The following is an 11,668-nucleotide window of genomic DNA, read 5'->3' as shown; positions in this document are numbered from 1 at the left end:
TTCATTAAGCAGCCCTTGGTTTGGGCCCTCCTGATCTAAAAGGTCCTATTGCCTCCACATTTCAAAAATCCTTTCATTGGCTACTTCAACATTATTAGTGTTCATAAGTATTTAATAATGACAGATAAATAAGCCAGATTAAAAAATACAAATATTTGTCACAATTTTTTATACATTTGAAAAAAAAACAACAACAAACAGCTAAAACAGGAGTGTCCAAAGTGCAGTCCGGGGGCCATTTGCAAGATTTGTTGGCATGCAACATGAAAACAACAAAAACCCAACAATTTTAAAAAAAGTAGGAAAAAAGAGCAAAAAGATGTAATGTAGTGAGAGAAAAAAGATTAATATTTAAAATTTAAGTCTAATTATGTGGGTGAAATGTTGATATTTTTTTATTTGGTAAAAAGGAAATTCTACAAACATATATTAAATAGCAATAGGGTTATATGCAAATATAATGACAATAAAGTCCATTCTATTCTAAAACTTAGGGATAGTGACAAAATGTTTTATTGATAATTATTGGTATCAAAATTTCAGATTTTTGTAATTTATTTTCAGATGGGCCAACAAATCTTGATTGATTGATTGATTGAGACTTTTATTAGTAGATTGCACAGTACAGTACATATTCCGTACAATTGACCACTAAATGGTAACACCCCAATAAGTTTTTCACGGCGTCCACGTTAATCAATTCATTGATTATATTGTAATTAGGTATTACCATTGTAATACCTAATGGTGGTACACTTTGTCACCTATAACACAAATATGCCACTAAGTTGTGTCTTTAAATGTATGTAATGTCTCTTTGTATTACATAAATATATGTTGTTGTTTTTTTACAAAAAATAAAAAAAATATATCAAAATGGCCTTCAGATAAATAAGCCAGATAAAAAATAGAAATATTTGTCACAATTTTTTTTATACATTTAAAAAAAATAAAAAATAAAGTTTAATTGATTCAAGTTTGTAAAAACAACTTTTTATGAATAATACAATTGTTTATTAATCAAACAGAGTATCAATTTGAATAAATGATTTGGAGGGATAAAAGTTGTTTACATTTTTTACATTAATTATCCGTGGACACTTTCACGAACTGGTCCTTTATAAATACAGTGAAAGGCCTACATTTTGAAAAATGTAGGACATGGAAGTTGCTCGCTTCTGGCGCATGTGTAAACATAGTTTACATTTAGTCACTTCTCTGTTCTGCAGCAACAACAATATTTTGTGATATCAAGATACAGTATGTCACTGATAGAATATTTAGCCTGTGATAGATATTATTAATACATACATACACTTCCTTGTTGCTAAACATTCAAACTGAACACCCAAATCCATTCCATGTTCATTTAGGTACAGTATAGGAAACATAGGAAAAGTAAACCAATCATAAATGGTCTTCTATAGTCACATGACAGTTCTTATTCATGTAATAAAACACATTTAGGTGTTGTTGAACGTAGAGGATATGTTGTAACTTACACTCTGCGTGCATGTACGACACTGTCATGCAACCTTGTCACGACACAAACACAATGTCATGATCACTGATGTACACTTGTGTAATCCAAAAGAAGGGCGAGGAAAACCACATCTATGTTGTTCTCCACCAATCAAAAGTTACGTAGCTGCTGTTCTTGGCATCACTTAGCACCGCAAATCGTCACTTTTTTAGGTGAGTTCTCTCATGGAACTTTACACTTTAATGATTTGGAAATCTTTCCGCACCTATTGTGTGCTGTCAACCCAATCTTATAGTTCAACCTTTACCCCCAACCGAGCACGTAAAAGACTATTCTCCTCTGTGTGTTCTCATGTGCGCATGAATACCTTTCTTGTCCGAGTATCTTTTGCCGCAGACTGAACAACTGAAGGGTTTCTCTCTGCTGTGTGTCCTGGCGTGTTTCACCAACAAGTATTTCAGCGAGAAACTTCTACCGCAAACTGAACAACTGAAGGGTTTCTCTCCGTTGTGTTTCAGCATGTGCCGGTTCAGACTTTGTCTGTAACAAAATAATTCACCACAAACGGAGCAACAAAACAGGTTTTCTTCCGTGTGCATTTTCATGTGCATTTCTCTAGTTTCCTTGCAGGTGAATCCTTTGCCACAAACTGAACAACCGAAGGGTTTTTCTCCAGTGTGCCTCAGCATGTGTCTCGTCAAAGTCTGTCTGTAGCAAAAGAATTTGCCGCAAACTGAGCAACGGAAAGGCTTTTTGTCCGCGTGCGTCCTCATGTGCATTGACAAAGATGCCTTCAAGGTGAACAATTTACCGCAAACTGAGCACAGAAATGGTTGCTCTCCCGTGTGCCTTCTCATATGTGCAACCATTGAATATTTCAGGGAGAATCCTTTCCCGCAAACGGAACAAGTAAAGGGTTTTTCTCCGGTGTGTTTCAGCATGTGTCGGGACAAATTTTGTTTGTAACGATATAATTTGCCACAGACTGAGCAACGAATGGGGTTTTCCTCCTTGTGCGCTTTCATGTGCGCTACCAAAGTTGCCTTCTCAGTGAACATGTCACCACAAACTGAACAACTCAATTGTTCATCACGTGTGTGCGTTTTCATGTGTTTCACCATACTTGACTTCTGAGCGAATCTTTTAGCGCATACCGTGCAACAAAAAGGTTTTTCTTCTTTGTGCATTTTCATGTGCGTTACCATGGTTGCCTTCTCTGGAAATATGTGACCGCAAACTGAGCAACCGAAGTGTTTTTCTCTGGCGTGTGTCCGCGTGTGTTTTACCATCAGGTATTTGAAAGAGAACCTTTTGCCACACGCTGAACAACTGAAGGGTTTCTCTCCGGTGTGTTTCAGCATGTGTCGGGACAAACTCTGCCTGTGCGCAAAGCCGCCACTGCAAACGGAGCAGCGGAAATGTTTTCTTTCCGCATGCGTTGCCATGTGTGCATCCATGCTTGCCTTCTGAGTGAATCCTCTACCGCAAACTGAACAACTGAATGGCTTTTCTTCTGCGTGAGTTCTCATGTGTTGAGTCAAATTGCAATTTTTGCTGAAGCTTTTAGCACAAACTGAGCAACTAAAACAGTTTTCACCCGTCTTCTTTCCGGGACATTTAGAGAGTTTGTTGTCAGTGTGAGTCCTCATATCGCCTTCACAGTCTGTATCGCTGCTCAAAGGTACTTCAACCCCGTCTTCAGCCTCCCTATCTGATAGTGGAGCTAAGAGGTTGCCTGGTTTTGGTTTCTTTTCATCATCTTCAGTCTCCAGGAGCAACTTTGTGATATCCGTGAGACCCTCTCCCTCCTTAGTCACCCAAAGTTCCTCCTCTTCCTGTTTAATGTGGGGGGGCTGTGGATCCTCCTGCTTCAAAGTGGAGCCTCCCCCTCGCGGCAGAGGGGGGAGTTCTTCTGGAAGACCAATAAGATGCTGAACGTCTGCAAGACCCAAAGAATGAAAAGACTCTGGTTTGTCATCGTAGTCTTCAGTCTTCACAGCGACAACAACTAGTGGCAGCTCGGGGAGATCCGCTTCCTGCCACTGAGGGGGAAATTCTTCCAGGTGACCATTTAGTTGCTGGATGTCTGCGGGACACAAACACACTTTAGCTCAAACATGTAGAGACAAAGTCCCATTTACCCTGACTTTATTGCTTCTGGGGACATGTAGGTACAGAATACAGTAATTTTATATTGTAATACAGTAGTAATACAGTACTTTGACAATGTGTTCAGAGAGTGTGTGTCTGCTGCCACCTAGTGTCTGTTCATAAGTTAGGTATCACTTCAACTATGTGTGTGTCCATCCATCCATCCATCTTCTACCGCTTATTCCCTTCGGGGTCGCGGGGGGCGCTGGAGCCTATCTCAGCTACAATCGGGCGGAAGGCGGGGTACACCCTGGACAAGTCGCCACCTCATCGCAGGGCCAACACAGATAGACAGACAACATTCACACTCAAATGTTAAATAAACATCTAAACGTTAAAGCTAAATTTTAAATGTTAAACCTAAATGTTAAATCTAAATATTAAAGCCAAATGTGTAATCTATATCTAAAAGTTAAAGCCAAATGTTTAACCTGAATCTCAATGTTAAACCTAAATGTTAAATTTTAAATCTAAATGTCGAAGCTGAATGTTTAATCTAAATCTAAATGTTAAAGCCAAATGTTTAATCTAAAACTAAATATTAAAGCCAAATGTTTAATCTAAATCTAAAAGTTAAAGCCAAATGTTTAACCTGAATCTCAATGTTAAACCTACATGTTAAATTTTAAATCTAAATGTTGAAGCTGAATGTTTAATCTAAATCTAGACGTTAAAGCTAATTGTGTAATCTAAATCTAAATGTAAAAGCTAAATGTCTAATCTAAATCTACATGTTAAACCTAAATGTTGAATCTAAATCCAAATATAAATATAAATGTTAAACCTAAATGTTCAATCGAAATGTTCAATCTAAAAGTTAAACATAAATGTTAAATCTGAACCTGAATGTTGAATCTAAAAGTTAAAGCTGAATGTTAAATCTTGCCGTTAAGTACAAATGTTGAATAAACATCTAAATGTTAAAGCTACATTTTAAATGTTAAACCTAAATGTTAAATCTAAATATTAAAGCCAAATGTTTAATCTAAATCTAAAAGTTAAAGCCAAATGTTTAACCTGAATCTCCATGTTAAACCTACATGTTAAATTTTAAATCTAAATGTTAAAGGCCTACTGAAAGCCACTACTACCGACCACGCAGTCTGATAGTTTATATATCAATGAGTGCAACTTGGAAATTTGAAGTGGAAGCAAAGGGGCTAATGGAAATGGTTAGCAAATGCTAACGAAAAGGCCTAAGGTGGAATTCCAGGCTGGAAGAGAAAAGGCATTTTCTCAGTTGTAATTGATAACCAGCTGTCAGGCTATTTCAGATGTGAAATGAAAGAAGGAGAAAATATTACTGAACAGCTAAAAATGATTGAAGAAACTGACGGATAAATTAGGGTTTGTGAACCTTCCGTTCATTTGTTTATAAAACCAACACTAAAAAAACAAAATAACCATTTTTTTTTTCAATATCTGTTTCCAGACCCAAAATCTTAAAAATGGACAACAAATAATTTTTCCATTTTTTGCTTTTGTGCAGACTTGGAAAATGCAAACAATAGTTAAAGGTCCATGTACACTTGAAAAATGCAAACAATGGGTAAAGGTCCGTGTACCTTCCGTTCATTCTATTTCACATTTACACATTTTGGGCCATTTTTTCTGTTTTCATTTCTGAAACAAAAGTTGAACAATTATTTAATGAGACTTTTTTAAAACGACAACAGAACTCCTGCTGAACAAAGATGTTAGCGTTATGCTAAAAACATGCTGAACGCAAAGGAAAAGTTAAAATACTGTTTCCGGTTCAATTTGTCATCACACAGACGCATTTTTGCATTTTGGATGAACAGTTGTTTTTTGTTTTTTTTGTGTTTATCTGGAAACATTTTAATCCATAACATTTTCTGGCAATATTTTAATGAAAATCAACCCTTTTCTGTTTGTTTTCAAATCTGCCATATATAATACAAATTGGAAAACGCCCCAAATTTTATTTTTTGATCGAATGCAGCTGAGATAGGCTCCAGCACCCCCCGCCACCTCAAAAAGGGACAAGCGGTAGAAAATGGATGGATGGGATGGATTTGCGTTTCAGAATTGGAACTAGAATGAAGGGAAGGTACACGGACCGTCTGTGAACCTTCCGTTTATTTTTTTATCAATATAAAACCAACACTAAAAAACAAAATAACACGTTTTTTTTTCAATATCTGTTTCCAGACCCAAAATTTTAAAAATGGATAACAAATAATTTTTCCATTTTTTGCTTTTGTGCAGACTTGGAAAATGTAAACAATGGATAAAGGTCTGTGTACCTTCCGTTCATTCTATTTCACATTTACACATTTTGGGCCATTTTTTCTGTTTTCATTTCTGAAACAAAAGTTGAACAACTATTTCGTGAGACTTTTTGAAGACGACAACAGAACTCCTGCTGAACAAAGATGTTAGCGTTATGCTAAAAACATGCTGAACGCAAAGGAAAGTTAAAATACTGTTTCCAGTTCAATTTGTCATCACACAGACAACTACCCATTTTTGCATTTTGGATGAACATTTATTTTTTATTTTTGTGTTTATCTGGAAAAATGTAAATCTATAAAAGGAAAACAGCACAAAATCCAATTTTATGGCAATATTTTAATGAAAATCAACCCTTTTCTGTTTGTTTTCAAATCTGCCATATATAATAAAAATCGGAAAAAAGCCCAAATTTTATTTTTTGATTTGCATTTCAGGATTGGAACTAGAATGAAGGGAAGGTACACGGACCGTCTGTCAACCTTCCGTTTATTTGTTTATTAATATAAAACCAACACTAAAAAACAAAATAACACGTTTTTTTTCAGTATCTGTTTCCAGACTCAACATTTTAAAAATAAATAACAAATTATGTTTCCAATTTTTTGCTTTTGTGCACACTTTGAAAATGCAAACAATGGATAACGGTCCATGTACCTTCCGTTCATTCTATTTCACATTTACACATTTTGGGCCATTTTATATTGTTTTCATTTCTGAAACAAAATTCGAACAACTATTTAATGAGACTTTTTTAAAAGGACAACAGGACTCCTGCTGAACAAAGATGTTAGCGTTATGTTAAAAACATGCTAAACGCAAAGGAAACGTTAAAATACTGTTTCTGGTTCAATTTGTCATCACACAGACAACTATGCATTTTTGCATTTTGGATGTTGTTTTTTTTATTTTGTGTGTTTATCTGGAAAAATTAAAATCCATACAATTTTATGGCAATATTTTAATGAAAATGAACCCTTTTCTGTTTGTTTTCAAATCTGCCATAAATAATACAAATCGGAAACCAGCCCAAATTTTATTTTTTGATTTGCGTTTCAGAATTGGAACTAGAATGAAGGGAAGGTACACGGACCGTCTGTCAACCTTACGTATATTTGTTTATCAATATAGAACCAACACTAAATAAACTAAAAAAAACTTTTTTTTTTCCAATATCTGTTTCCAGACCCAACATTTAAAAAATGGATAACAAATAATTTTTCCATTTTTTTGCTTTTGTGCACACTTGGAAAATGCAAACAATGGATAAAGGTCCGTGTACCTTCCGTTCATTCTATTTCACATTTACACATTTTGGGCCATTTTTTTCTATTTTCATTTCTGAAACAAAAGTTGAACAATATTTAATGAGACTTTTTTAAGACGACAGCAGGACTCCTGCTGAACAAAGATGTTAGCGTTATGCTAAAAACATGCTAAACGCAAAGGAAAAGTTAAAATACTGTTTCCGGTTCAATTTGTCATCACACAGACGCATTTTTGCATTTTGGATGAACAGTTTTTTGTTTTTTGGGGGGGTTTATCTGGAAAAATTAAAATTCATAAAATTTTATGGCAATATTTTAATGAAAATCAACCCTTTTCTGTTTGTTTTAAAACTGCCATATATAATAAAAATCGGAAAACGGCCCAAATTGTATTTTTTTGATTCGCGTTTCAGAATTGTAACTAGAATGAAGGGAAGGTACACGGACCGTCTGTCAACCTTCCGTTTATTTGTTTATCAATATAGAACCAACACTAAAAAACAAAATAACACTTTTTTTGCCATATCTGTTTTCAGACCAAACATTTTAAAAATAGATGGATTATTTTTCCAATTTTTGCTTTTGTGCACAACAGATAACAGGCTTTTTAACTCGTTTTTTGAAAATCTATTTGAGACACCGAGTTCACCCGGAAGTAGATATCCGTGGATTAGGTAAACATGCAAAAGAAGACAGGAGGACTGATAGAGTCTAAATCAGGGGTCACCAACTTTTTTGAAACCAAGAGCTACTTCTTGGGTACTGATTAATGCAAAGGGCTACCAGTTTGATACACACTTAAATAAATTGCCAGAAATAGCTAATTTGCTCAATTTACCTTTAACAATATGTTGTTATTAATAATTAATTATATTTACACTTAATTGAACGGTTTAAAAGAGGAGAAAACACGAAAAAAATGACAATTAAATTTTGAAACATAGTTTATCTTCAATTTCGACTCTTTAAAATTCAAAATTCAACCGAAAAAAAGAAGAGAAAAACTAGCTAATTCGAATATTTTTGAAAAAATTAAAAACATCATTTATGGAACGTCATTAGTAATTTTTCCTGATTAAGATTAATTTTAGAATTTTGATGACATGTTTTAAATAGGTTAAAATCCAATCTGCACTTTGTTAGAATATATAACAAATTGGACCAAGCTATATTTCTAACAAAGACAAATCATTATTTCTTCTAGATTTTCCAGAACAAAATTTTTGAAAGAAATTCAAAAGACTTTGAAATAAGATTAAAATTTGATTCTACAGATTTTCTAGATTTGCCAGAATTTTTTTTTTTGAATTTTAATCATAATAAGTTTGAAGAAATATTTCACAAATATTCTTCGTCGAAAAAACAGAAGCTAAAATGAAGAATTAAATTAAAATGTATTCATTATTCTTTACAATAAAAAATAAATAAATACTTGAACATTGATTTAAATTGTCAGGAAAGAAGAGGAAGGAATTTAAAAGGTAAAAAGGTATATGTGTTTCAAAATCCTAAAATCATTTTTAAGGTTGTATTTTTTTCTCTAAAATTGTCTTTCTGAAAGTTATAAGAAGCAAAGTAAAAAAATTAATGCATTTATTTAAACAAGTGAAGACCAAGTCTTTAAAAAATGTTCTTGGGTTTTCAAATTCTATTTGAGTTTTGTCTCTCTTAGAATTAAAAATGTCGGGCAAAGCGACACCAGCTTGCTAATAAATAAATACAATTTAAAAAATAGAGGCAGCTCACTGGTAAGTGCTGCTATTTGAGCTATTTTTAGAATAGGCCAGCGGGCGACTCATCTGGTCCTTACGGGCTACCTGGTGCCCGCGGGCACCGCGTTGGAGACTCCTGGGGCCGTACTTATCAAGCTTCTTAGAATTACTCCTAAGAAGTCTGCTAAGAGTTGACTTAAGAGTAAATAAATTCTTCGCTGAAAGCTGCACTTAAAAGTTAGTTATCAAGCGTCTTACTCACACTTTCAGCGAAGTGTAGGACTGAATCTTAAGTGTCACACTCAGAGCTGAATTACGACATTACTATGTGCCGTAAACGCAATTTTAGGTGACGTCATTTCTGTGTCCATAGAAATGACCAATCACGGAAGGGAATCCCTTGTCTAAGAATAAAGAAATATCTTGGAAATATTTAAGTGGACAATGGGAGTGTATATTTTGACAATAAACTACAAAATAATACAAAACAAACTAGTCCCCGCCGGCACTCACGCTACCGCTCCCTCTCTTCTCTCGCCCACACACTCACTGACGTCACTCACCTCACGGCCACACACATACGCTACTGTCACAACATTTTCTTTCCAATTCATTAATTAGGCAACTAATTTGAAACTGGTGTGGGTGGCTCTATATATACTAGCCCACTGCAGACACATGCAGAAATCAACAAGGAATCGAAAAGTATTAAATCTGTGACAAAAATAATATCCGCTCTGTCTAAACGATACCGTTTGATCAGCTGCTCGTCATCAAAAAAAAAAACATTGTTCCGTTCCCTGAACGTTCGCGCACGTCTCTCTCGCCTCAGTGCCATCCCCTGCTGGCAACTCCTAACCACTTAAGACACCTCTGAAGGTCTCTTAAATATCGTGGAGAGTAGGAGTGATTCTTAGACTTAAGAACGTTGATAAAAAGCTTTTATTCTTAAGTTTGAGAGTAGGACTAAATTTCGCAAATTCTCAGGACTTAAGTGTAAAATGGCACTCTAAGAAGCTTGATAAGTACGGCCCCTGGTCTAAATCATGTTGAAGTTATGGAATGTCTTTTTTGTTTACCCTCACCAAACATTGAAGATGTCGTGTCAGCGATACCAAAACTGGAAATGATATCAAATAAGATGCATTTGGACATTGCTCAATGTCACAACAACAGAATCTAACACGGTTGTGAAATGAGTGGGTGTTATATCATGTTTAATACAGACAGCGTCTGCTGCCACCTGCTGTCCATTTGTAGGTTAGGTTTCACTTCAACTCTTGTTATTGAATTCACTTCAATAGACACATCTGTATTTCCCATTGGGTTGAGTTTTTCCTTGCCCTGATGTGGGATCTGAGCCGAGGGTGTGTAGCCCTTTGAGACACTCGTGATTTAGGGTTATATAAGTAAACATTGATTGATTGATTGATTTCCCGTCAGAGATTAATAAAGTTTTCTGAATCTGATGGAAAGTTCGCTGTCTTCTCCAAGCTAACAAACAATCATGGCAGTGAAAAACTTTCCCAAAGCTTTTTTTTTATAGCCTTCAAAAAACGTTATTGGACTTCATCTCACCTTCAAGATCTGCACTTGTCGTCTTTTCCTCCGTTGGTGATTTGCTGGAAGTTGCTGATTGTCTTTCACTTTCTCTTTGACATGACGTCGCCATCTTAGCATAGCAGAAGTCGTCCATCTTCTATCACGTCTTCAATCTTCACTTCCGGTAACACGCCGTCGCTCCGAACTCAACTTCCGTTTCTTGGCTTTTAGAAAATAATATTTTCAAAACATTAATCTTTAAGACATTCATCGCTGCTGCCTTCGCCGTAAAGTTAGGATGATGTTTTTGGCGTACATTGGAAACTTTTGTCGCGAGCTCCGGACGACCACAGCCGCTCAGTCCGCCATCTTGGTCGCATCTGTGCTGTGTGAAAAGGGCATTTCGGCTCTTTGAAGAGAGTCGGTTCTTTTGACTCCGTTCTTAAAAATGAGTCGGCTTCAAAATGACCCCTCATATCTTTTCGTTGCTAAAATTGATTATACCAAAAATACTAAATGCAGATGTTGACGTTGTGTTTTAAAAAATGATAATGGGATTTTTGTTACGGCCTCACTAAGGCCTACTAAAACCCACTACTAGCGACCACGCAGTCTGATAGTTTATATATCAATGATGAAATCTTAACATTGCAACACATGCCAATACGGCCGGGTTAACTTATAAAGTGACATTTTAAATTTCCCGCGAAACTTCCGGTTGAAAACGTCTATGTATGATGACGTTTGCGCGTGACGTCAATGGTTGAAGCGGAAGTATTGGTACACCATTGAATCCAATACAAAAAAGCTCTGTTTTCATCACAAAATTCCACAGTATTCTGGACATCTGTGTTGGTGAATCTTTTGCAATTTGTTTAATGAACAATGGAGACTACAAAGAAGAAAGTTGTAGGTGGGATCGGTGTATTAGCGGCTGGCTGCAGCAACACAACCAGGAGGACTTTGAGGATAGCAGACGCGCTATCCGACGCTAGCCGCCGACCGCATGGATGATCGGGGTGAAGTTTTTCGTCGCGCCGTCGATCGCTGGAACGCAGGTGAGCACGGGTGTTGATGAGCAGATGAGGGCTGGCGTAGGTGGAGCGCTAATGTTTTTATCATAGCTCTGACGAGGTCCCGTAGCTAAGTTAGCTTCAATGGCGTCGTTAGCAACAGCATTGCTAGGCTTCGACAGGCGGCACAGCATTAACCGTGTGGTTACATGTCCATGGTTTGGTTCGGGTGTCTCCTGATAGTAG

At 36.0% G+C, this 11,668-nt stretch overlaps 1 protein-coding gene across 1 annotated transcript; it reads right to left on the bottom strand.

Annotated features, from left to right (window-relative positions):
* Positions 1–1,054: 1,054 nt before the first annotated feature.
* On the bottom strand, positions 1,055–10,768 carry LOC133632360 (gastrula zinc finger protein XlCGF57.1-like). The gene is made up of 3 exons (XM_062024742.1): positions 10,726–10,768; positions 10,446–10,633; positions 1,055–3,569 (listed from the first exon to the last, which is right to left on the bottom strand). The coding sequence occupies exons 2-3, from the start codon at positions 10,561–10,563 to the stop codon at positions 1,813–1,815; spliced, it is 1,875 nt and encodes a 624-aa protein (XP_061880726.1). The 5' UTR covers positions 10,564–10,633; positions 10,726–10,768; the 3' UTR covers positions 1,055–1,812.
* Between the last annotated feature and the right edge of the window lie 900 nt (positions 10,769–11,668).

The sequence above is a fragment of the Entelurus aequoreus genome, linkage group LG17 (assembly GCF_033978785.1).
Source record: "Entelurus aequoreus isolate RoL-2023_Sb linkage group LG17, RoL_Eaeq_v1.1, whole genome shotgun sequence".
Classification (NCBI taxonomy): Eukaryota; Metazoa; Chordata; class Actinopteri; order Syngnathiformes; family Syngnathidae; genus Entelurus; species Entelurus aequoreus.
Note: the sequence above shows the minus strand (reverse complement) of the source record. Positions and strands in the feature narration are given on the sequence as shown.

Bases quoted from the DNA above. Each gene is read 5' to 3' on its own strand.
- LOC133632360 (XM_062024742.1), bottom strand. From the start codon at position 10,563: ATGGACGACTTCTGCTATGCTAAGATGGCGACGTCATGTCAAAGAGAA. The intron at 3,570-10,445 runs GTGAGATGAAGT...TGTGTCCCGCAG, and splicing joins GACAAGTGCAGATCTTGAAG to ACATCCAGCAACTAAATGGT.